Raw genomic sequence first — 24,600 nt, forward strand, 5'->3', positions numbered from 1 at the left:
ATATGGGGAGCTCTGGCCTGACTACACGGTACGGGGACCACACCTCGCGAAGCTGCAACGCCATCCACACAGGCTCGACACGTCCACTCAGTAATCGAGCTTGATGGCCAAGGTAGAACCGTGTCGATACCGTTCAACCCGACTCATGACCGAGGCTGGTTGTCTGCAGATTCATACATCTCGACCACCTCCAGCCGAGGTGTTAGACTAAGTTATCGAGTACTGCAAAGACAAGAACTAGTCCGCTACTATTCCCTGAGGAGGCCGGCAAACCATCCAATCCCACGGAGTTGCACATGCTCCGCGCAGAATTGACTTCCTCTACCGTGGGTACTGCTATTAAGAAGTCCTCTCCTCGCTGGCGCACTTGACTCTTCTCTCACGCGCACCGTAGGGAGGCATTCATACAGAGCTGCAGAGAGACTCACAACATGATCGCGAAACCTGGCACCGCGGATGCGGACTACGAAGTCCTCGACCAATACCAGTCGCAACCACGACGGCTCAAAATCATCCACGTCGGCGCTGGAGCGTCAGGACTTTTGCTAGCGTACAAGGCTCGGCGGCAACTACGCAACTACGAACTCGTCTGCTATGAAAAGTAGGGCTCAGACATTGACCCCGTCACGCTCATTATCTTTGAGTGTATCGACCGCTGCTGGCGATGCTCCGAACCCATGAAACCCCTAGCTAACTCCAATATGTCGGTCTGACACAGGAATCCAACATACGGCGGAACATGGTACGAGAACAAATACCCGGGCTGCGCGTGCGACATCCCCGCCCACGTCTACACGTACACATTCCAGCCTAACACGGAGTGGTCGGGCTTCTACTCCGGCGCGGACGAGATCGAGCAATACTTCCGGCGATTTCACGACCAGCATAATTTGGCGCCATACATCCGGCTGAACTCGGAGGTTGTGAGCGCGACGTGGCTCGAAGATGACGGTGAATGTGAGTACCACCTCTATATGCAGTACCAAACCCAGCAGAGCAAGCTCAGAACTGGCTGACGCCGTCACGAACGACTGGATCCAGGGGAAGTACAAGTCAAGGTCAAGAATGAGGAGAACGAAAACCAAACAACCACAATCACAGACCGGTGCAACGTCCTGATCAACGGCTCCGGCGTCGTGAATAAGTGGAAATGTAAGCCCAGCCCAAACGTCCTCTCATATCACATCGAGTACTCGGGAACTCGAGCGTCCATAACTCCTGGTGCGCATGATACAGACCCGCTGACACCCGTCTTCCGCGACTGCCAGGGCCTGCGATTGAAGGCATCTCCTCATACGAGGGCACCCTAGCGCACAGCGCTCACTGGGACACCTCGATCGATTGGCAGGGCAAGAAAGTGGCCGTGCTAGGCACGGGATCGAGCTCCATCCAAATGGTGCCTCATCTAGCCAGAGGTAAACAACCGCGCACGAGCTCGGTCTCTTGAGTCTTGAACTCCTAAATTCTAACTGAGCGCCACTTCGCTGCCCGACCCAACAGGTTCCCAATCCGTCACCGTCTTCGCGCGCAACATGACGTACATTGCGCCCCAGATCGCGACAGACGCCCAGCAAGTCGACCCGAACGGCCAACCCCCCGCCGCGGCCGGCAAGCACTACTACATCGACGCCGAGAAGGAGCGGTTCCGCAACGACCGGGCCTTCCACCTCCAATACCGCAAGGGGCTGGAGTCGGCGCTCACGGCGGCGTTCCCCATGTTCCTGCGGGGCACCAAGCAGAACGTCCAGGCCAAAGAGATGATGCAGGCGAGCATGCGCGCCAAGCTCGGGGCCGGGCACGACGAGTTGAAGAAGCGTTTCATCCCGGAGTGGTCGCCGGGGTGTCGCAGGCTGACGCCCGGCGAGGGGTACCTCGAGACGTTGACGCTGGAGCACGTGAGCGTGGTGCACGACGAGATTGTGCGATTCACCGAGACGGGCCTGGTGACCGCGTCCGGGCAGGAGTTCGAGTTTGACATAATCGCGTGTGCGACGGGGTTCAACATCGCGTACACGCCGCACTTCCGGATCACGGGCGTCGACGGCGCCGTCATGCAGGACGAATGGAAGGACACGCCCAACATCTACCTCAGCATCGCGGCGCCCAAGTTCCCCAACTACTTTGTGGTGAATGGGCCGACTGGGAATTGGGGCCAGGGGTGTGCGCTCCCTTCGGTGAGTTCTTCTAATGTTTTATTCAGCCAAGCAGCGAAGCCTATCCTGTCTACCCGCCTATCTATTATGATCATGGCCTCTCTACCGCCTATCTATTATGATCATGGCCCCTCTCTACCCCGCCTATCTATCTATGATCGTAGCGCTCTGGTCAATTGAATTTTTTTTTTTTTTTAATATAAAACCACGACACAAACGCTAACAGTTTCGTTTGGGACGGACACAGCACGAGGTCCAACTCGAGTACGCTCTCCAGTGCTGTCGGAAGATGCAAGAAGACGGCATCCGCGCCATGGAACCTCGCCAAGGCCCGACCACGCAGATCAACGAGCATCTCGACGCCTGGCACCAAAAGTACAGCGTGTGGGCCGAGGAGTGTCGGTCGTGGTACAAGGACAACAAACCGCACGGCCGGGTGTACATCTGGCCGGGCAGCCTGCTGCATCACATGAAGGCGCTGAAGACGCCGCGCTACGAACACTACGACCTGCGGTACCATCACGACAACGTCTGGGCCTTTCTGGGCAACGGCCGGACCGATCTGGAGGTGGAGTTTGAGCAGGGCAAGCAGGTCGACTTGGCGCCGTATATTCGCAACGAGGACGTGCCTTGGAGTTTGGACCTGCCGGAGAACCTGCCGCTGCGGGCTTGACCAAGGACAGCCCCGGCCGTGTGAAGCACCATTAAAGAAGGGGGCACGCACCCTTCACCGCCGTGTTGGGACTCTTGACGAATACGATAGGTTTCAAGCGCCAGGTTGACTGAAGTCTACAATATCAATCGGAGGGGATTCCCCTCGTCTTTGGCGCTTTTCCAACCTTTTCTTTCGCAGTACAGTTCCAAGCTAATATCATCACACAAGCCGCTCAGCTCCGTCGAACGCGTGGAGCGGTCCCGTGAGATCAGTATAGTAAGACGCACACCTGCGATAGCAGTTCATTGCCACGTCATCGAGAGGCCGCGGAGTCGGCCAGGTGATCTTGTTCGACGACCTGAGCGCGACCCCGTGAGCCACTTTGGCACTCGGTTCGTAGAGATGCGGGTACCTGGTGAACAAGGTCGGATCCAGACTGTATTCCTGGATGCCCCGCCCGATCCCGAGGTGATGGTAGACTGCCCGCGCGTACTCCCTCGTGTGTAAGAGCGTGTACAGGTCCGGGGCCGGGAGCTTGACCTCGGGGTTCGGCGCAGAAGCGTTGCCGTCGTTGCCATCGTCGTCGTCGTCGTCGTCCGCCACCAACTTGGGATTGTTCTGCATGCCCGAGATGATATCGTGGATGCTGAAGTAGACCGTGAGAGGTTCTGCACCCGCAACGAACTCGGAGAGATCGGCCTGCACGACGTACGCCAGCCCGATCTCGCCGCAGATCTCGTCCAGCGCGGGATCCGAAGAGTGATACTGGATGAGCTTGTCCCTCAGGAAGGAGAAAATGCACCAATCGATCACGGGAGGGTGTGGGACGGCTGTTTGTAGCTGCGTCGGCAGCAGCGCCGGAGGTATCGCCGCCAGGGTCTCCTGGCTAGGGGAAATGCGCCACGCCGCCAGTCGGGTGAGTGTGTCTTTGCCGTTGGTGCAATGGAGCCAGGGCTCCATGCCTCGCCACGCGATTTTGATGAACGCCGAGACGAGGCTGGACACGATCTGATTGAGGCTGTTCGGCGTGTGTCAATTGTCTGCAACGTCTGAGTGAGGAGCCCTGTTTTGCGACACGTACCTGTGCAAGTCCCCACCCCGTCTGTGGCTCTGGTAGCTGACTGCGCACATCTCATACGCCAGAATGTGTTCTGAGTACTTCGACGGGGCCATCACCTGCAGACTTTGGTAAAGCGGCATCATCAATTCGGGAGAAAGAAGCTGCTGCATTAATCCCGTTGTCGGTACCACCGAAAGTTCCTGACCAATGTCCACCTGGGCATGATGTCCGCTTGTGCCCGCACTCGTCGGCATCAATACGGTCTGCTCGACTGAAGGCATTCCTGCAACACATGGCTCGTCCGAGGTAGACATGGAATGGCAGACGTCCGAGCATGAATCCGGGTCGGATGGAAGTTCCTCACTCGAGGATGCTGGCTCGGTATTGCCCTGGCTTGAAAGGATGTCGAGGGAGAAGTCTGACCTGCTGGTCTGGTTGATTGCGCCCTCGATGTGTCTCTCGGTGGTGGCCTATTAGCTAGCCTGTCAGAAGACCAATAGATTGCATTGATGCTCTCGAAAGCAGACCCATTGCACCCCTGGAGGCCACGAAAATCATTACTTGACGATGGCACTTACAAAGTCATTGTCCCTAGCGTCTGCCATGCTGTCGAGGATCCCTTTGAGCGAGGCTTGCAAGCTTCGAAGTTTCTTCTCGGATTGCCATAGTAGTTGTCGTAGTCTTTGATTCTCTGCCACGAGGCTAGCGTTGCGATCGCTCTCGGAACCAGAGAACAATGCAAGCTGCTGCTTCAGTTCGCTGATTTCAAGGTTTTGACGAGCACGGAATGCCTGCTGAGACAGCCGATTGCGGAGTTTACTGAATGCTCACGTACTTAGCATCAGCATCAAAGATGGTGCTTGGTCGCGTACCGCTTTTCTGCTGCTGTATTGCTTTTCTTGGGAGGGACTGGCACAGAGCCGGCCATGTCTCCATGCAGAGACATACTGTTGGCTTTTGAGTGTTTGACGAGGCGTGATATGTGAGGATAGATTCACTGCCACTCATTGGATTGAAATGTCGATGTGCAGAGAGGTTCCCAGAGTCTCGGAGGGGTCCCTTCGCGGTCTGGAAGGCCCTATTGTCTTTGGGCCGCTAGCTAGGCGGGTTTCCCGGGGTATTTTGCGGAGACTGAGATCTGTCGAGTCAGCCAAGGGTCGACCTCGGCTATCCAGGTCGAGCTCGCCAAGTGACTCTGGGCAGGTAGATCTCGAGACAAAGGGTTTGGTGTGAAGAACCAAATATGCGGTCATGTTCATTGCGTTAAGCTGACCACAGACTAAGAACCCTAGCCAAACACTGGGGCTCGCAATGATCAACAGAGCTGCAAGTCGATACTGGCGGGTGAACGCAGGCCAAGGGAAGAACCATGTTGACACTGAACGTGACGAGAACTTCACCAGACTGGGAGGTAGGTGCCTGGCACATGCGAAGAACTAAGGGTGCAATGATTCATGCAACAAAGCTGCGATAGACATCCAAAATTCCAGCGTCAAAGCAGGAGAGCATCTTGTTCGTTCGTGACTCGGTACGTCGAGAAAGCAATGATCAGTTCTTCCCATCTGTGTCAAAGGATCTACCCTGCTTCTTGTGTCTGTTTACTCTCGAACTTGGCGTGATCAGCACAAAGTCCCGGACTATATGCGCTGCTGCCACAGACGAAGGGAAACGTGAGCATCACTTCAGTTGGCCAAAATTGTCAACAGACAGTGGACAGAGGTATCGTGGGAACAGAGTCGAACCCAGCCTCCGTCTCAGGCTCGTCTTAGGAACGTCGGAAACTGAGTGACCAGCAATGGCGGGCAAGTAATCGATCATCTCGAATCCGGGGAATTGAGGCTGTTCTGAGAGGATAGCATTTCTCTCATTAATGAGAGACACAATGCAAGCTTAGTAATCCTCCACTCCGTCCAGTTAACAGCCCGAGTTTCTGTGGCTGAGCTTGCAGTGGCTGATGATGGCAAAGGGCTGTGGCGCATCGGTTTGCAGGTCAACGCGGCGTGCGCGGCATTCCGCGGATCACGTGCAACACGTGACGCTTCTCCCACCGGCGAAGTTCCTTTCCAAGCACCATTTGCCGATACGGCGTGTCCTGCAATCCCACACTCCCGCTTACCTATGTGCCATGTGGCGGTGGATGACGGCGCACTTTCATCATGCATCCCCCCCACTTCTAATTGCTACCGTGGAGACTCACAGTATGCGGGCGCGAAGTACTCGTAGTGGCTAGGGAAGTGAGGCAAAAGCAACGCTGACACTTCTCCCTTGCTAAACTGTCCACAGGGAAGTACCGAGTGAAGACCCCAAGAGTTTTGGAGGCAGTGGGGATCTCTCATTTCCATAACTTCCTTATGCACAGCGTTTGTTTTTCATATTTGAGGCGAGGCGAGGAGAAGGCCACCGGAGGAAGCCAGTGGTGTCGGGTTCTCAAACACCGAGCAAGGGTAGAAGATTTGAGTTGCGAATACTCCGTACTTTCGTTGGCGTGGATGGTGGGAGTCGTAAAGGAGCATCCCACCCCACGCAGCGGCAGAGCGGTCTCGGTCTGCTCCTAGGCGTCGACTATCGGAGCCGAACGACAGTCGCTTTGTTTTTGCTCAGAGAAGAAAGAACGGCAGACAGATCATGGTGAAATGCATGATGTACCTTCTATCTTCGATCGTTGCATTGGTGAGAGCACTTGTAATTCCAAAGTTCAATCCCTGTTGGGGTGTGCAGCACGAAGAGAAGACCTCAGAGGCGACATGCGCGAACTTCGGCAACACTCCCGTCAGACCTTGAATAGTAATGCCACATGGCTCATCGTTGTTTACACTTTTTCCTCACGGAATTCAACCAGACCACCAATGCCTACATGGAAGCGGGATGATGGTTCATGGGGAAGGCGAAAACGAGCTCGATCAGCTACTGTGGCTACACCGTCCTCGAAAATCTGACTCGTTCAAAGCATGTCTTGGACTATGTAATCGGCCGAGCACACAACAGCCGGCACCGCACACCGGGAGTGTGGAGCGAGATTCGCAATGTCGATGAGGAACGCGGCCCACCCACCTTTCTTCGGTGTGGACGCCGAACGAATACGATAATCATCGTGCTGTGTAGAATTGAAAGACTCGGACGTAATGGGCAGAAATCACGATCGGGTGGCCAATCGGCTACGAGGGCCTCGGGACCCAGGGAGTGTCGTGGATCGGGCACCATGACTCACCACCGACGAGTACGCTGTCCACCCACTTGTCCTTCCTTCGGGTGAACGCATCAAGTTGGGGACTGAACAACCAGCCTTCCAGCGGAATACTACCCCGTGTGTAATACCTTAATGCATGGAAGGAAGTCGAAGGTGTTTGCTCCCGGGAGGCGACGGTCGCCCTGACGCTCCCAAAACGGGGCCTGACCAAGCCGCCACGTCGCAAGCAGGTTTGTGGTTGCTGGGGGGTGCCTGGTGGCCGTTCGTCAGGCCTCATCATTCAGGCATCAACGTTCGACCTCGCTGGCATCGCTCACCGACATCATGATGATGTAGCAGAAGAAGACAAGCTTGAGTTCGCCGTTCCAGTCGGCCTATTCCGGGGCTCCTTCCTCCCTGTTGAGGGTGGGCGGCAGATGAATAGCAGACGAGTGTGCAAAATCTCGCACGTAACCAACCCCAAGTGAGTTGAATCGGCGGATGCTTTCCCCGCCGGGTGGTCGGAATTTCCTCACCATGACAGTGATGAACGAACTGTGATCATCGTAGCGTAAATCTTCTTCGTGACAGCGATGATTCCCAAATCGCAAAGCGGTTTTGGAGGTGTCGGCTAAGTGTAGATCACACTCATTCCAGCGGCACGTTTGAATGGCCTCGGAGCCGTAGGTTTGTACCGAGCAGACGGAATTGATTGTCGTGAGATCGCTGAATCCGAGGCCTTGGCGAAGATGTTTCGGTACATTGATTCCGTGCCTGAACCTCATACCCCGACGGTCGCCCGCATAGTTGGGGTATCGTCGGTGCCTCACTACCCGGGAGGCTGGGCGGCGACAACTCACAGGAAAGAAGCACGGAAGGAGCAGGTGTTGGTTTCATGGTGATAGATTAAGCTAATAATACTATAACGGAGGTTTAAGACCTCTGCCAGGGAGAAGTGGGAGTCGCACAATGATGACTCGACCATGCTCATTCATAATCCAATCAGCCGGGTAGGCTGGGGTATCGTAGACCGTAAACCGCATGCAAATATGCAAAAAGCGCTCAATCAAGTCAAAGAAACATGTCGCTTGCTAGAAAGACCGCTTTGCCCCAAAGGGCGACAGGACAGAAGAAGTGGCGAGGGCCTGCCCCAGCCGCTGCCTTACTGAGGACCATTCAGGGAGCTCATGCAGCGTCGCACGGTAGTCTGTCGTCTCTTGTTCGTGCTAGGTCGGCGAGGTTTGCTCGAGCAGCTGGCGTCTTGGTTCGCAAATCGCACCACTCTTCGTTTTGCGTCGGAGTGTGTTGCTGCCTGATACTGGGCAGAAGCTGCTTCCTTTTCTTGCAGCTCACGCAGCAGGGCGATTTGCTCCTCAGTGGTGAGTTCCTTCTTAGGAACCAAGGCGGGAATGGTCTCAATGGGGAGGTTGAGGTCTTCAGCTGAGCAGAGAAGATCGTCATCGGACAGATAAGAACTGGGTTCAGCGCCGAAGGATGACATGCAAGAGCGGTAGGGGCTCGGCATCCAACTTGAGTTGCTGCTGTCCCGACGCATAGGCACTGACTGTGCCTGGGACGTGGTGGTTGACGTGCTGCTGTCTGTCCGAGCAAGAGGCTCAGATGATGGCCACGCTGAGGTCGGCGACGCGCTCACGAGGGCGCTGTATGCCGACGTGGGCGCGTGGGATGTGTAGTAGTTTGTGCTGGAAGATGTTGAGTCGCGAGAATCGGACCGCGACATGGCCACCGATGCCATGACGGGGGTGATGTTAGAGCTAGGTGACGAGAAGAACATTGTGGCTGTTGAGAAATGAGACGTGCGTGCACGTTGCTGAGTAGACGCGACGGCGAGATCCAGTGTCGATGTACTGAAAGATGGGGCCGAGGGATGTTATTGTGGTTGTTGTTCTGCCACGTCCGGGATTTAGATTCCCTGTTATGGGGTGTGGGAGTGGCTGCTGTTTGCGGGTGGTGATGCAATAATATGCGTGCTGACTCGGCGGACGAGGGTCGGCAAAACGCGCTCTGTTTCTGGGGTTCAGCAGAAGGTCCGAGAACGGTGGCTCGGCGTGATGGGGAATCTGATCGGTGGAGGTGCCGCTGCTACGGGTGGTGCTTGTGCCGGTCCGTGGGCGGTGATGCGAATGGCCAGTATATGTCTCGTCGGCGGCTGTGTTCGCGCTGTCTGGGCGGCTGCCTGATGCTGATGGATGCTTGTGGAAAGAGTTGTGTGCTCGGAATTTGGAAGGGATGTTGCGCTCCTAATGTATCCAAGCCAGGGTGGTAGAAGCAAATTAAGTATTGCCCCTTCCCCGTGCTTCGTTTGGTTATGGAGAATGGCAAAAACCCGATGGAGCGGATGGAGGTGCTCGATACGACCTCGGGCTTGGGCGAAAGTGTTCCCTAGGACCCTAGCTGGTGTCTGTGCCCGGAAGGTGGGACTGCGAAGGAACGGCAAAAAGTTTGGCACCGCGTTGACTTGTTCCGCGAGCAGGCTAGCGATTTCGCGTCTGAGTGGCTGCCACTGGCTGGTTTCAGACACGACGGAATCGACGGTCCGTTGGTGACAGACGCAGGGGGGTTGATAGCGACGTCGATAGTGGTATCGATAACTGCGAGGGTGAAGCTGATGCGAGGCGAAGGTGATCAAAGTTGACAGCTCGACCGGCAGGCGCGATGAGGTGTATTTGAGTTGACTCAGAAAGAAGGCAGAGAGTCGACCCAAATGTGTGATTTGTTGTCTCTTCGCCGCAGCGCTGACTACGACGGTGTATGAGTGGTCTGGTTCCGGTGTGTGTCGGTCTACTGACCGCCTCAAATGGGTGCTTATGAGTGCGCTCAGGGTGAATGTGACACCGACCGAAGGGCGACGGGGGGACAAATGACAAGTCGGGCTGGAGGCGCAAGCCACGGGGTTTAGACGAGGCGCGAAGACGGGGGTTTCGAATGGGTAAACGCCAGAGAACCCGCGGACGTGGGTGGACGGGGACGCTTCGGAGAACTCGAGGGCTGCGAAAAGTGTCTTGGAAGCTGAGCCGCGAGTCGTCCAAAGGATTTAGCGGTGACAGGGGGGTGACAAGAGAGACGGAGACAGCCTGCGATGGCTTGGGCCGTGCGGGCGCACGGGAAGGCGTCTGTCAGTCGAGTGGGCGAGAAGCTAGAAAGCGATCAGTGCTCCAAGCCCACCGCGAGCCGAGATCTGTTCCGATGAATTGCCTGAGAGGCCTGAATGACCCCACGCTGACTCGAGGTGTGATTCCTTTGTGTGAAAGGATCGGCTAAAAGGCCTCGACTGCTCTCGGCTCGACCACTCCCACGCACGGAATGCAGGGTACGGTCGAGATTTGTTCGGATAGGATACAAAGAAGATGTACTCCTGATGTCCACGTCAACTAGGTTTGCACACACTTGAGATCTGGGTGTTGTCGCGCTCCAATGATGGTGCCGTGTTGCTAATTCAAGACCTGACTCGCGACCATGACAAGTGATAGTGAAGGGGAGACTTTGGCCAGCTGTCACGAGTAAGCCGGAGTCTTCGAGTGATGGCTTTGGGTAACCCTGCGAAGTGCCACGGGATGCCGATTCAGCCAGAAACAAGCAGCAATCACAACCGCAGTCTCGTTCCGATGGTAATTGACTGCGACATGCCATGACTACGCAAGCAGCCTGCGAACCTTGAGTGTGGCATCACATCGCATCTCGTCCTCCGCACTACAGACAAGATTATGATTGCAGACTTCCGCGTTTGGACTTCTGACAGCTGTCAACCCTGCCAGCATCTCGTTTTCGCAACTCGAAATGCCGGTTGTCGTGTACGGGTCATCCGTGCGGCTTAGACGATTGCGCAAACCGCGATCTGTACAAACACCACCAGAACATGGCTGCTTCCGCAGTCATGTCCTTGCATTCCTCTTGGCCCGTCATGTCTCATTATAATTTGACTCCCATCTCACGACACCCTGGCCTCCTTCTTGTTGCCGTGGGTGGTCTGCAATTTTCACGAGCCTGAGTAAGAGGGCATCAGCACCGACAGAGTGTGCGAGCTGGACGATCCAGCGTTGGTTCGCAATGGCCGGAATCGATTACTTCAGCGCAGGGAGCCAAGTGTTGAAATTGCCGCATCGGGCGATTCGCTTTGCTTCCGGCAACACTTTCAAAGACTTGTTTGTCAGGTTGATTATTCTGCCCGCATGAGGAGATGAACAATACTCCGTAGACCAACGTCATCTGTACAGGCCATCCACATCGTCCCTCCTTTGTCCCAGAGTATTCCTTGCTTCCGCCGTCGCTCCTCATCTACGGGAGTACGAGTTTATCCTGCTTGTGACCGCCTTGATGACATCACTGATCAAGGACACAAGAGTAGAGGGCCTGGTGGCCAAGTCATGTTCCTCGGTATACACACACATCTTGTCGGAAAACAAGGCGGGCAGGGCAAAGCGTGTTTGCATGACTCACTTTGGGCTGAGCGGGCCGTGAGCGCAGAGTTGCTGCCCAAACCGATCGCGGAGTCAAGGCTTCGGGGCTTGGTGATGCCTAGGCAGCCACTTACCGCCGTTTGCAATGGGCTTATCGGTCGTTTCCGGGCACCAGAAAACGACGACTCTTAGCCCCTTCCCGGGGCTTCCCCAGGCCCACCGGTGCACTGTACTGAGTACTGGGGTATGTGACTGAGTTTACCCCCAACTTCGAAAGGGCAACTTCCGATGCAGTTCGCGGGAAGCCATTGAATCAATGTACATGAATCAAATTGTAATATCTTCCAAACCGGCACAATAATAACGAAGGTTTGTCCCTTCAACCATTTATCCGTCCTGGGTACGGAGTAGGAACCGAAGAACACCCAATGATGCCTGCTTCGTCGGGCCTCCCTGATGTCTCGATATTGAGCCCCGCGCTCAAGGGAGAACAACCCCGAAGTTTACGCACTCAGTTCCGTCCGGGTACGAGGTGGTTGCGACCAGTCCGTCGCGCTAGCACATTCAGGCACAATGTACGGAGTACCTTGCCAGCGAAATTTGCCGGTCGCGGTACCGCCACCAGTCTGGCTTTTCTTCGGAAGCCACCACAGTCCAACACGGTCCTCCATACTCCGTCCTGTGTACGCAATCCGGCATCGTTTCTTCTTTCCCAAACTCTGCTGAAGTCGACGGGTCCGGATCACATTTCATACTATCTCTTTCTTTCTCTCCAATGCTCCGCGTGACGGTACATCGCTGATGTCCCACCTCAACCGCCACGATAAAAATTCTAGAAGACTTGATGCATTTCGAAGGTCACTGCAACCATGGGGTATCGGCCCACATGGTCATTGGTGCAGGACGCCTGTGCCACCAGGTCAACGGTACATCGCATCCAGAGCAAAGTGGGTGCAAATGGCTTGTACTAGTACGTCCGTCCGCGGCAGATCTAGGTATTCTATCAAAGTTCCCCTACTCTAGCTTCGAAAAGACCCATAAGCCGGGAAAGCTAGGAGTTTCACTTAAGTGCACCCGCGGTCCACCAGACAGCCCCACGACCCGTCTCCTCGGGACGCCAGTGAACGTCGCCAACGACGTGGTATAGCTCCTTCGGGCCACATCAATTTCGCTCTTCATCCAATGAATGTACGGCCTTCCCAGATGAAAACCCGTAACGACATCGACACGGTGTACGGACTGCAGTGGAGGGTTTCCTGAACCATCTCCCTCGCGAAAAGATTTGCAAGCCGGGCTGGCCGACAATGCTACCGAATTGTTGACCGAATCTGACTTGTCCGACCGAAGGCATCATTCTCCGAAGGTGGCACACGGTGAGTTGGTGGGTTGCGAGCGCTCGTCTACGGTCGAGCATCACCAACTTCAAAGGCCTGGGTGTTTAGCCTCAGTCATCCCGAGACAGCTAAACAAGGTTGTCCGCGACCCAGCCAAGAGCCCTCTACCTAAAGCCGATGTGCCCGACGAATTCAAAACCACTTGCAGCACAGGCCGTTGAACCACGCTGATGTGATCACCAAGGCTTCCAAAGAAGCAGAGAGTTTCAGACAGTAGGGTTACCACGAAGGACGATTCGTTGCCCGATGCGCTATTCACCTCTCACATGCGCCGAGGTAGTAAGCCGACGCCGAAGCGAGAGCCCAAGGAGGCACTTGATCTGGTCCTCGTGGCCCAGACAATTCGTGCCGCGGCACTAGGCCGCAATCACTTTCGAGGATAGGCTCGCCTTGCGCAACCTTGCGCTGAAGATAGTATTCTCCGGCGCATTACACACATGACACGCATCCAGTATGTTTGTCACATATGCAGGGTCCAGCATCTCAGCACTTGTCCAACAACAACTGAACAATCAGCCCTGCGCTGGGCGACACAGCAGCTGATCCTAGGTCCAGCTGAGCCTCGTTTGTATGCGAGTCTTTCGCATGACATGGCACGGCGTGGTCTTACAATGTATGGACAACTGTCGTTTTCGGCGTTCGCCCGCGCCATGATTCGGGCCCCGTCCACCTCGTCGCTGTTAGGAGGAGCAGGCTGATGTCCGGATCCGAACGGCCATTCTCCGCACACTTAAAAGGGTTTCTTTCCGACCCTGTGTTGCGAAGCCTCGTGTTCCATTTCCATGCGAAGGGAGCTAAATCTTCTATCCGCGCGCTTGTGCTTCAGCACTCCGGAATATTCTCTTTAATTGTGGGGAGGCCGTGCCAGATCCCTAAAACAGAATTACCCTGTTACCGGCCCCTCCAGAGAGAAAGCGTGGCCATCAAACCAGCCTGAGTTGCTCTCAATGTTCCGATGCTTCCCCACAGACGCATCAAACAAGCAAGGCCGCAAGCTGGGAATCATAATCCGGTCTCGACGGTTTTCTAATCTCGTCCACTCGTCGGTGAAGAATATCGCGTCCGCGAATCGCCTTTCTTATTCGGGAAACAGCGGCCCCAAACTCCCCTGCCGGGGTCGATGAGTAGGGCAAAGGTCGCTCTGAACACGGCAGCCCCACGATCGTCGCTGATGGCCAAAACCTCTCACAGCCCAGCTGAGGATAGACGCCCACAAGCCCACACGCCCCAAAATTCCAGACTATCGCCCTGGTGATGATTTGGAGGTTGTCTGGGATCCACCGAGCAGGCTGAGATGGTAGTTTCTCCAACCAAGCCCCCGCTCTGGGAATAGAAAAAAAGGTCTGCGAGAGTCTTGGAGGTTAGATCAGCAGGCTCGGGGTAAACGGGACCTAGGTGAATGGTAAGCTATGCATCTGGCTTCGGCACAAGTCTTTGTTGATTGTCGCTCCACTCAAGAGATACGCTCGTGACAACAATGCAGAGAGGTCTGGGCCTCTACAAGACTTCACAGTACGACCCACTCCTGAATCCAGGCTTTGTCAATTGAGGTCCAGGCTGTCCCCTAGAACCATGGGGAGGTGATAGATGGTGGTCCCGATCCCTCTGTAGACCTCCTTTGTTTGTTGCACGGTTCTAGACTTAGGAACAGCAATTGCAAAGACCGCAAGGTCATCTCTGCCTAGGCTCTTCCAAAGTCGACATGGGCAGCAGATCCGGATTTGCACAGTGGAATGTGCGAGGTCCTGGCGGGAATGCACAATTTGCCCGCCGGCTCGAGTGCTCGATGTTTGACTTGTTCCCACATTCCGCGGCACGCTTTCTTGCAGTGCCTTGTCGAGGTTCACGCTGCACTTGACATCCCGCGAAGACCTTGTTGCTAGTAGCGATAAGAGTAAGTCATCGAGATTTCGACGCCGAAGGTCAGGAGCATAAGATCCCCAGCTCGTCGTTCCCGGCCAGGACCAATGTCATGAAAGGTCGGAATAATTCAGGGACCCGTGGTTGCCCTTGACATGACGCACGCGACAGCCATCACGCATTGTTCAGCACTCTGCCATTTGTCTGGACATGGGCGCTCAGTCTCAACGGTAGGCTAGGGGATGCCATCGGTAGTGCTTCATCTCACCTTAAAAGATCTACGATCGTTTCTGTTCTGTCTCGTTGATCAATGGATTCTATCAGGAGCCGGAGCCAGCTTACCCGTTCCCTGCTGTCTACGCTGCGACAGAGGAGGCCCGGACGACGTTGACTAGCTGGAAGTCGTGCCAAGCACGTATTGGTGTCTGGTGATCCCGTTAAACAGTCGAGACCAAAATGTGATCCGCGATGGCTTTGGGCTCTTCAGGCCAGTAATTCAAGGTCCAGACACTTGGGGAGCCAGCTGAATGGCGTTGAACGCCTACCTGGCTACCCGTCGACTATGACGAGAACCAAAGTAGAATGGAAGTGTACATCGTACATGCCAGGAGTCGTTGCTGGTCGGATTGCCCGCGGGTTCACGTGGGCGCTCGATTTGGTGGGCCAGCATGAGCGACCAGCAATGACTGTACAACTTCCAGTGCACTGAGGGATTGGCCCAGCCCCGACGTCCCATCCCACCCATCAAGATACCACCTTACACCGCAGGTGGTCCCGTTCTCCCCTCCTGTACAGACTCCCGCGGCAGCAAGCGCGGATGCCCGAAGCACGGGAAGGACGTGCTCTGCCGTCTGCGGCATCATGATGGTAGTCTTCGCTAACCAGCGAGCCAGATACGCCCTGAAGCTGTACTGGTCGATGTTGCAATCCCAGCTAAGCTCGCAATACTCATACAGGACATCAGTGGCGTTGGGGAAAGGTGACGCAAACGTCTGCAGCGCGGAATTTAAAAGCTCGGTTGTCCGGTTCGCCCATAGGTCAGAGCCATTCGTATAATTGTAGAGAACAGCTGTTCCGTAGAGGTAGACGGCTACGTTGTAGCTCCAGAGCGTATGGTCAATACCCGTGCAGTTGATCTTGTCATCCGAACCGTCGAAGACATTGTACGCGGGATCAATGAGACCGATGGTGACGGACCAGTCCCAAATTCTCTCCGCCCAGTCGTGGTAGGTCTGGTTATTCGTGAAGCGCGCCAAGCGAGCCGCGAGCTGGAGAAATCCCCCATTGGAAATCGAATTCTTGTAGTCGTATCCAGCGCTTGTAGGAAATACTTGCCACTTCAAGCCGCCACCACAGGTGTCGCTTGCGTCTATCCATCGGCTGACGTAGTCGTTGAAGATGTTGTCACAGATCTCGAGCCACGTGGGGAACGGGGGCGGAGGCTCTCGGAGTCCATACTCGGCAGAAGTCAGCGCGGCGAAAGCCCACAAGGCGATATCGTCGTTGCCCTGGGGCTGCAAGTTAGCCATACAAGGAAGGGGTTGAGCGGTCGACTCTCAAATCTTGCCTCACCTCATCCAGCTTCTCAGCCTCGGGTAGATAGTTGTGGGTGTCTGATATCTGAGAGACCAATGCGTCGTAGGTGACATTGTAATAGCTCGCGTCGCCGGTGTAAAGGTAGTAGTCCACCATTCCACCCCATGCGGCGCCACTGAGCCACCAGTAGTATGGCGGATATGGAAACTTGCCCAGGACGCCTCCGGTCCGATTGCCATTGTACATGGACTGGAGGTCATAAGCTATGGTGGAAGCTGCACCGCGAATGGAGTCTGTGATGGTCGTATCTCTGGGTAAGTCTCATCAATAAGGTAATGCAGAGGGCTGCATACCTGGGTTGTCGACCCGTAGATCCACAGCCGACGTGCACTTGCTGAGCCACAAGATCATCCCAATAAACATGATACAGGGACATGTCCATGGTGGCGCCATTTTTGGAGCGAATAATGCACTTTATCATCTCGGGGAATAGCGAAGACAAGTGGTTAGAAGTTCAAAGTCGGCGAGGCCAAGCCGCAGGACCGTCATCATCGCTCAATTCAAGAGCTATTGCGTTTCCTGTCGAAAACCCTGAGAATACCAGAGAGATTGGAGCCTGGATTCTGACTACGTTCGATGTACGCCTTTGCTATTAGCTCCTGCTAAAGCGAAAGCCACTTTGACGGAGGCAATGATGGAAAATTGAGACGTACACAGCACAGCGATAATACGTATCGAGCTAGGCTGCTTCCGGCATCGTTTACAAACTGCTCGCTGCTCAGTGCGAAAGTTCGATCACGCCGCTTTTAAACCGCTCACTTCCACCTCACGTCCACCTTCGACTCACCCTTCATTCATCGTCAAGGTACCTAGCTTAGCCCTTTGGTGGTCTTATTTCTCCGGCAGGATCTTCTACATCCTCACTCATCTAGAATCTAACATCGATGGCGGCGGACGGTGCGGACTATTTCCACGTCGTTTTGCCGTCTCTTTCACTCGCTTCTTGTGGAATCCGTTCCTGTCTCTCACATACTCGAACAATATTCAGGGCGGCGACACCCTACTCCTGAAGCGTACAGAACCTTGGCAAGTTGCATGGCTTGACCTCAGAGCCTCATCAGCAGTGCACGGTTGGGACCCGCTGGATTGTACCACGCAGGCACACGTACCATTTTCACACAAACCGCAAGAATGGATACACGAGGCTTGACGCTGCGGAAGAAGCGCAAAGACCGGCCGATCATTAGCGCCCCTCAAAATGCCACGGGGCCTGGCATCAGCGGCGGGCGAGCAGGACTCCCATCGCAGAACAAGGCAGCCAACGCTCTGAGTGTACCACGCGATCGGAATGCACCAACCGAGACTTCAGACCTTGTCAAGAGGCGCTACTCAACGCGATATAACCAGCTGCCCGACTTCAGCAACATCGGGGCACCACCCGTTCCTGCGCTTCCCGGAGCCGGTACTCTCAAACGTCGCTCAGGAGGTGGCTCACCACGCCGGCCTCTGACCGGTGACCGCTCACGTCCGCTCCATATCGACAGCGATGCCCTCAAAGATCCCAACCTCCAGCATGAGCGATACGTTGCTGACCTCCTTGCCAATGCATCCGAACAAGATATTCAAGACTATCAGAATGGCCTGCAAAGGTTGAAGAATCGTAACTCCCAAGAGCTGCAGCAGAACGTGTACCAGAACAGAACGCAGTTTATAAAGATTAGCAAAGAGGCCGAGAAGTTGAAGTCCGAGATGGGCATATTACAAAACCTCATGTCCGAGCTGACCGGGACACTGGGCACGGGAGAGGCAGGCACGAGCAGCCCCAAGTCGCCTGAACTGAATGGCCCTTCTCTTTCCAGGCGCAATACCAACAGGACTTCGGTCGCAAACCTGGAGCATATGTGGAACGTCCAGCTACAAGCCCTGTGGAAAAACATTGAGAAGTCTCAGAAATTCCTGCCAGCCGCTCCTGGGCGACACATTGTGGCCGAGACAGGCAACTGGATAGAACTCGACTCGGCTACTTGGAAGCCTAAGCGACCTGTTCACATTGTGCTGTTGAATGACCACCTTCTCGTAGCGTCTAAGAAGCGCAAGCGAGTCGATCCAAATGCGCCCCAACAAGGACCTGCTCCTACGAAACTCGTGGCAGAAGAATGCTGGCCTTTACAAGATATCGAAATCATCGACATGGCTGCAAGTGTCGCCAATGGAGGCGGGAACACGCCAGCCGAGGAGAAGGCCATCGCTTCGGCCCTGACCATCAGCTCTGGCGGCCGCTCGCTGATCTACCGCCACGAGAAGCGGGATGAAAGGGCCAAGGCTGCTCTGTTATCTGCTCTTCGAAAAGCGACAGAAGACCTTCGCAAAGCCACCAAAACCGAGGAAGAGCAAACCAAGCCCAAGTCCGAGAGCCTGAATTACTTCGCAGCACGAGACCCCGCATCGGCGAAGAACTCGGAGATTCTCGAAGGCATTAACGCTTCCAAGGAGAAACCGGAAATTCTGGTCGAAGTCGACGGCCGTCAGCATAACTTCCGCTGGGTCGAGGGACAAATCGACGATCTGGACATTGAAATCTCGATGCAACGCTTTGACGAGGCCGTTGAGAAGGTAGAAAAGCTACGCAAGATCGCCAACAGCTTGAAGGGCAACTCGATCGCCCAAGAGCTAGTGAGCGTCAAGGTTGACGAGCGCGCTGCGAAACTCGCTGGCATCCTCTGTCGAGAGCTGGTCGAGACCCCTTCCTTTATGGAGGCCACGAAACGCAAAGTCTCCTATCTGATCCGTCTTGGATTCGAAGACCGCGCGAGGGATGCCTACCTCAATGCACGAAGTGAGATGCTCGCCAAACGCGCGAGACAATGCGTCTTTGAAGGCGACCTCCATCGCTACGTCTTCTCCATCTCATACGTCTACTTTACCGTGGTGAAAAACACGGTGCTTATCTACCAAGCCGCGTTCACGACTCCGGGGGTGATTAGTGCGTGCATAAAGTGGGCCGGTATGCACCTAGAGACCTTCAATACCTTACTGGTGAGGCAGCTGAGTGCAATTGAGCGTGAAGGCAAATTGTGGAGGGAGTGCATGGATGTTGTCTGGGAGCATGAACGGACGATGCTGGGGGAATTTGGGTTGGATTTCAGAGAGGTCATCGGCAGGGGACTAGAGGTCCGAGAAATCGCTGGGAGGAGCGAGCAGGTCGGTGCAGCCGGAGGTAATAGGGAGCAAAGTCGATCAAAGTCGCGGACACGAGCTGGTACGTGACCGACAAGCGGTCGAGCACTGACACTGCGTGGCTGGTCTGAGTGGAGATCAAACATGTATTGGGTCTCTTATAAACTACACAAGGTATATGCAAATGTTCAAAATTGAACGCCGCACGCTTCCCGCTCATGCTCAGAAGACAGTTTCTCTTTTCACATTTGCACATGCTGGGCCTCCTGGGAGCTTGGTTGATGTCCTGAAGAAGTGCCGGTTTGGTGGTACATGGTGTACATCGCAACCTGGGCATGGCGACTCATGGTAATATGGCGCCGAGACTCTGCATCTGTCGCGGGGGGTCGATTACTCTTTGATCTTCGCAAGCAACCTATTGCTCCATTAGCACCCGAAACCGGGTCGACGCACGATTCCATCCGAACTCACTCGTGATCTCTGAAAAGATGATATTCCTCCTCCCCAACTTTGACTGGGCTACCGCCATACTGGGGGATCAACACCTTGTCGCCCTCCTGCACGCTCATGGCCATTCTCTTCCCCTCCTTGTCGAAACCTCCGGGACCAACGGCCAGGACCTTCGCCTCGTTGAGTTCCTTGACGGATGATTCGGGGAGGAAGATACCGCCCGCAGTGCGCGCCTCGGCTTTGACGCGCTGCACGAGGACGCGGTCGAGGAGAGGGACTAGGGAGCGGATGGACTTGAGAGCGGTGGTCTGCACCCGTTCGTTAGTACTCCATCGATTGGTCTGGTCAAGCTTCGAGCATTGCGACTACACGGTGCTGGGGACGGGGAAGGCGCTCGAGCGTGTGCCGACGTACCATCTTGACGGTGTGCTTGGTATTATGCCAAAGGAAATTTCGTCGGACAGTACTTGTAGTAAGGGCAACGAGAAGAGGGCGTGGAAGAGTGGTAAACAGATGGAGCACGACGGGCAGGACGGGTCACTTTTTTCTCGAAGCATCCGCCCGTCTCGCCAAACCTGCTCCATGCGGACTCCGCTAATGATTGGACAGGAGCAGCCACAGACTCCAGCATACCAACGACACCCCCTCTGTGCCCTCGCTCACTTCTTGCTCACTGCGCATACCCTTGGAAGCTTGATCAAGATGATGGACTCGGACGAGGACGATATCTACCCGGAGAACGATGACGTCTATGGTACCAAACAGCAGGGTGAGGTCACCATGGGGGACGCCGACGAAGGCGAAGAGGAAGGTGAAGAAGTAGAGGAGGAAGACGATGTATGAACCCACAAACGGAGAGCCAGCTTGATGATCGCCCACTGACTGCTCTCCCCAGGACGACGTCGACTTCATCATCGACGCCAAAGACGAACCCAAACCCTCGCCCGAAACCAATTCAACATCACAACCCAAACGTCCATCAGGGTCTTCCCAAACCCCAGCGTCAGACCTACGCAAGGCCTCAATAACACCCTCCCCTGCCGTAAAGCGAGAAACACCCCTAGACTCCCGCCTCGACTCCCAGCCTCCGAACGACCGCCCCGGCACAGACTATCCCGCCCGGCATACCTCCAAGATCGACCCGAATGGCAACCCTGTGCACCCGACAACCGGCAAACCGATCTTATCCACCGACTTCGACGTCGACTTCCCCTCGGAATCATCAAAACCCTGGCGCAAACCTGGCGCGGATATCACGGACTACTTCAACTACGGCTTCGACGAGTTCACCTGGGCAAGTTATTGCCTAAAACAACAGCAAATGCCAAAGGAGGTCAAAGAAATCACACAACATGCAGAACAAATGAAGGCGTTTGTGGAAGGCATTCCTGGCGGAGGAGCTATGCCGGGCATGCCGCCGATGCCAGGTGCCCCCGGTGCAGGTCCCGGAGACATGGGCGGTGCAATGCCAGGGATGCCCAGTGAAGCTCAGATGCAGCAGATGTTTGCCGCCATGGCCTCACAAGGCCTGGACCCTGGGAGCATGGATCCTAGTCAGTTTATGCAGTTCATGGCTGGGCCTGGGGCCGCCATGATGGGTGCGCCACAGCCTCCTACGGGACCTGCCGCAGGCTTTGCTGGACCCGGCGGCGGAGGCGGGAGTGGGTTCGATCAGGGTGGTGGTCCGGGCGGTGGAGGCGGCTTTGGCGGCAGAGGGCGAGGAAAGGGTGGAAGGAGGAATTGGTAGAAACAATTTCGTCACCCAGATTCACCTGAGGTGTCCTGACGTTGTGGGCCCATCATGCCTGCCTGTGAAATGCCAGCGCATTCGCGGGAACAGAAATGAGATACGGGGGCAGGCAGTGCATTGCATTGCACCATCTCATTCGAGGAAACGTCGATGTCGTGCTTCGGCCGTGGAGAGGCAAATGTTGCCGGGTTGAACCAAGCTATGAGCATGACACTGAGAACATGACGAAATGGCACAAACGATGAGATGAAAGCATGAGCAAGGTCTGACTCAGACCGCGATCAAGCACAGGGTGACCACACCGAGACCGCGCGCCGGAGCACGCCGCCGGAGTATCTCCTTCGAACGTATCGTCGTTTTCCAGAACCTCGTTTTCGCATACAGGCGACAGCTTCGATCGCGCTCATAGGAACCGCATCAGAACGAGCACCTTCTTGGGACAATAAGATGGAAAAAATCATCCTCGCCGCCTAAATATCCGAAGACCGTCCACCTAGAACGACCGTTGCGGATTTGGCTCAACGGACGTAATTGAGGAACCCAGATTCTGCCACGCTGGCATATGTATCGCTGTTGTATTTTTCCGCCTGTCCGCGCTTTGGGATTTCGAAAAGCCTAGACCTGCTCGGTCGAGCGGTCGTATTTGTATCAGCATGATTCAACATGGCCGGGGGACGTACGGTGTGCTACAGTAAGACCCCAAGCCTCACACTCATAGCGGTTGTGTACCACAGAACAGTACATAGTGACAGGACGGTTCACGCTAGCAGAAGCCTCCTGTGTATGTACTGGTGTACTGTATCCATGTATTTATGTATTCGGCAAGAGAGCGAATCCAGGACGTCGCCAAATACAGCATTAGCATAGGTACCAGGTAGGTACTCAACTTGGTAATCTACGCCAGAGCCAGCCCGGTACGGGTGCGTTGGGACCCGACCAGACAAACAAACGACCATGTCTAACGCCATGAATGGTAGAAGTGAGCATTATTTGATCCAGTATGATGGTCCAGGGCGCCAGTGTCTGAAACGAGACTGCCAGACTGCCAGACTGTCAGACTGCCGGGAGAGACAAGATACGCGAACGGAGAATCAATAGAGTCTGTCATGGTCTGCAACCCGAACTTGGAAAACAAAGATGGGAGATCGTGGGAAGTTACCAAAGCTATCTCAAGCCAAAGAATAGGTAATGGCAGTCCCTTGATGTCTATCTTGGGTGAGGAGATTCGAGCCACTCGCCGTCTGCTGGTGGCGGTTGAGGATGTCAAGCAGGAAAGTGCAACTTCATAACTGTGAAGAACGTCGTGAATTCTGTCTTGTGAGTTTCTGTCCTCGGATAACACAAGCAAGTTATCATGTGCTCGCTATGTGCTAAGACCGTGAAGAGTATCCGATTTCCTCCTTCTCTGGCTCCTAGCCAGAGAGTCCCCAGCGAGATTTGGTGTCACTCACATATAAGTTGCTGCACAGGGCCCATCAACGCCTGTCATATCTAGACTACGGTGTGCTGGGTTGGTGAACCTATCCAAGTAAGATCAGCATTCGATGCGGACGGAGGCTAACAGTCTTACCAGCACGACGATCCTGATTTTGATTTCCGTCAAGAGATAGAGCAGTTCCCGCCCTGCCGAAGTTCGTTCCGAACCTCATTCCACTACAGTTCTGCGCAGAACCAGGCATCTTACTTGCTTGGTTTTCTTCGCGACGAGATGAACCTGCTAGTGTTTGACTGGCAGGAAATTCAGTGCGAGAAGCTGAGGTCGGGATTTGCGAACGGTCGAGGTCAAGACGAGTGATAGCTGGTAAGGTTGCTCTGTGCAAAGTTGTGCCCAAGGTGATCCAGTTTGCTTGACGTGTCAGCAACTGCCGTTGGGGTTGTGGAGTACATACGAGTCCTCGAGGCCCGCGGTCCTCCTGGTGGTGGCATCTTCATGCGGTCGCCCTGACTGCCGGCGACACTGGCCCCGGAGCGTTGATGAGGATGCAGGCGCTCGAGCTCTGCTGGCATTGTCCTAGTGTGTGGAACTACTCTTTCTGCCGTGTCGCCATGTTCAGATGCACGGAAGCCTTGCCTTGACTCCCGGCCATGCTGCACCTTGTCAAGGGACGGTATGACACGGATGGAATCAAGTGTGGGGTCAACGTCATTGTTGGCAACTGCTCCCATCCTTTCCAACAGAACCTTTTGCTTGATAGCGTCGTAAAGCCTCTGGGTCTGTTGTTGTTTCTTGCACTTTTCCTGAAACTGACGGTTGAGGTCGGCATATTTCTGGTCCATTGATTGCCGATCACTGATGAGGTCTGTAGAGATGTCAGCAACAGTCCGGTCTGTCAGGGTAGGGATTGTGCGCACCTTGAACCTGAGCCTCCAACGCTTGGATACGAAGATTGGCATCGTGGGCAATCTTGTCAGCCTCGCTCCTGAGCTGTTGACATTTTTGCATCTGCCGTTTCGCAATGCACTGTTGATAGGCGCTGTCGGGGGTCAGAGGGAACTCCCAGACCGAGAAGACGGGCATAGCCTCACTGCTCCTGAGCGTTTTGGTATGTCCAGAAAGTCAATGCTTTCTGAGCACACTCGATGATGGTAGCGGGATCAAGACCAGCAAGGACACTCGCCTTGTAGTCGTCCGGCGGCCTCAAAAGGTTACGCACAACGTCATGAGAATGGCGAAGATCAGCTTCGCAATTGGGACACTGACGCTGTTCTTGTGGTGTTCCCGTCAGCCCAGTTTTGTCGGCGCAGTCGGTGCAGAAGACGTGTCTAGCTGTTGTCAGATAGAGGCCAGTAAGACACGGCAGGGAACTTGCGCGCAAGTGGTGACAATGGCATCATGTCGGAGCACGGCTCGACAGAGCCCGCCGTTGACCTGATGGTTGCATGTCAGACTTAGGTCCATCATTTACGGGCTGGCGAGCTTCGGTGCGCTGGACGATAGAGGAAGAGAGTGCAGAGAGCTGGCGAACGGAAGAATGAGGTGA

The 24,600-nt window shown here is 55.0% G+C and overlaps 10 protein-coding genes across 10 annotated transcripts; 3 read left to right on the forward strand and 7 right to left on the reverse strand.

Annotated features, from left to right (window-relative positions):
• Positions 1-431: 431 nt before the first annotated feature.
• G647_07282 (uncharacterized protein) lies at positions 432-2,826 on the forward strand (the record flags this gene model as incomplete). The annotated part of the gene is made up of 6 exons (XM_008731598.1): positions 432-601; positions 719-957; positions 1,048-1,152; positions 1,269-1,415; positions 1,501-2,174; positions 2,401-2,826. The coding sequence occupies 6 exons, from the start codon at positions 432-434 to the stop codon at positions 2,824-2,826; spliced, it is 1,761 nt and encodes a 586-aa protein (XP_008729820.1).
• Positions 2,827-3,027: 201 nt separating this feature from the next.
• G647_07283 (uncharacterized protein) lies at positions 3,028-4,149 on the reverse strand (the record flags this gene model as incomplete). Its single annotated transcript, XM_008731599.1, has 2 exons — positions 3,028-3,826; positions 3,890-4,149. The coding sequence occupies 2 exons, from the start codon at positions 4,147-4,149 to the stop codon at positions 3,028-3,030; spliced, it is 1,059 nt and encodes a 352-aa protein (XP_008729821.1).
• A 276-nt stretch (positions 4,150-4,425) lies between these two features.
• Positions 4,426-4,796, reverse strand: G647_07284 (uncharacterized protein; the record flags this gene model as incomplete). Its single annotated transcript, XM_008731600.1, has 2 exons — positions 4,426-4,687; positions 4,741-4,796. The coding sequence occupies 2 exons, from the start codon at positions 4,794-4,796 to the stop codon at positions 4,426-4,428; spliced, it is 318 nt and encodes a 105-aa protein (XP_008729822.1).
• Positions 4,797-8,196: 3,400 nt separating this feature from the next.
• Positions 8,197-8,829, reverse strand: G647_07285 (uncharacterized protein; the record flags this gene model as incomplete). Its single annotated transcript, XM_008731601.1, has 1 exon — positions 8,197-8,829. The coding sequence occupies one exon, from the start codon at positions 8,827-8,829 to the stop codon at positions 8,197-8,199; it is 633 nt and encodes a 210-aa protein (XP_008729823.1).
• A 6,515-nt stretch (positions 8,830-15,344) lies between these two features.
• G647_07286 (uncharacterized protein) lies at positions 15,345-16,684 on the reverse strand (the record flags this gene model as incomplete). Its single annotated transcript, XM_008731602.1, has 3 exons — positions 15,345-16,214; positions 16,279-16,552; positions 16,596-16,684. The coding sequence occupies 3 exons, from the start codon at positions 16,682-16,684 to the stop codon at positions 15,345-15,347; spliced, it is 1,233 nt and encodes a 410-aa protein (XP_008729824.1).
• A 749-nt stretch (positions 16,685-17,433) lies between these two features.
• G647_07287 (uncharacterized protein) lies at positions 17,434-19,509 on the forward strand (the record flags this gene model as incomplete). Its single annotated transcript, XM_008731603.1, has 1 exon — positions 17,434-19,509. The coding sequence occupies one exon, from the start codon at positions 17,434-17,436 to the stop codon at positions 19,507-19,509; it is 2,076 nt and encodes a 691-aa protein (XP_008729825.1).
• Positions 19,510-19,886: 377 nt separating this feature from the next.
• G647_07288 (uncharacterized protein) lies at positions 19,887-20,286 on the reverse strand (the record flags this gene model as incomplete). Its single annotated transcript, XM_008731604.1, has 2 exons — positions 19,887-20,177; positions 20,284-20,286. The coding sequence occupies 2 exons, from the start codon at positions 20,284-20,286 to the stop codon at positions 19,887-19,889; spliced, it is 294 nt and encodes a 97-aa protein (XP_008729826.1).
• Positions 20,287-20,571: 285 nt separating this feature from the next.
• On the forward strand, positions 20,572-21,616 carry G647_07289 (uncharacterized protein; the record flags this gene model as incomplete). Its single annotated transcript, XM_008731605.1, has 2 exons — positions 20,572-20,706; positions 20,765-21,616. 2 exons carry the CDS (start codon positions 20,572-20,574, stop codon positions 21,614-21,616), a joined length of 987 nt encoding a protein of 328 aa, XP_008729827.1.
• Positions 21,617-23,401: 1,785 nt separating this feature from the next.
• G647_07290 (uncharacterized protein) lies at positions 23,402-24,137 on the reverse strand (the record flags this gene model as incomplete). The annotated part of the gene is made up of 2 exons (XM_008731606.1): positions 23,402-23,919; positions 23,972-24,137. 2 exons carry the CDS (start codon positions 24,135-24,137, stop codon positions 23,402-23,404), a joined length of 684 nt encoding a protein of 227 aa, XP_008729828.1.
• Positions 24,138-24,147: 10 nt separating this feature from the next.
• Positions 24,148-24,450, reverse strand: G647_07291 (uncharacterized protein; the record flags this gene model as incomplete). Its single annotated transcript, XM_008731607.1, has 1 exon — positions 24,148-24,450. A coding segment is annotated over one exon (303 nt), but the record flags the coding sequence as incomplete, so codon positions are not given.
• Positions 24,451-24,600: the final 150 nt, after the last annotated feature.

The sequence above is a fragment of the Cladophialophora carrionii genome, assembly GCF_000365165.1.
Source record: "Cladophialophora carrionii CBS 160.54 unplaced genomic scaffold supercont1.6, whole genome shotgun sequence".
NCBI lineage: Eukaryota > Fungi > Ascomycota > Eurotiomycetes > Chaetothyriales > Herpotrichiellaceae > Cladophialophora > Cladophialophora carrionii.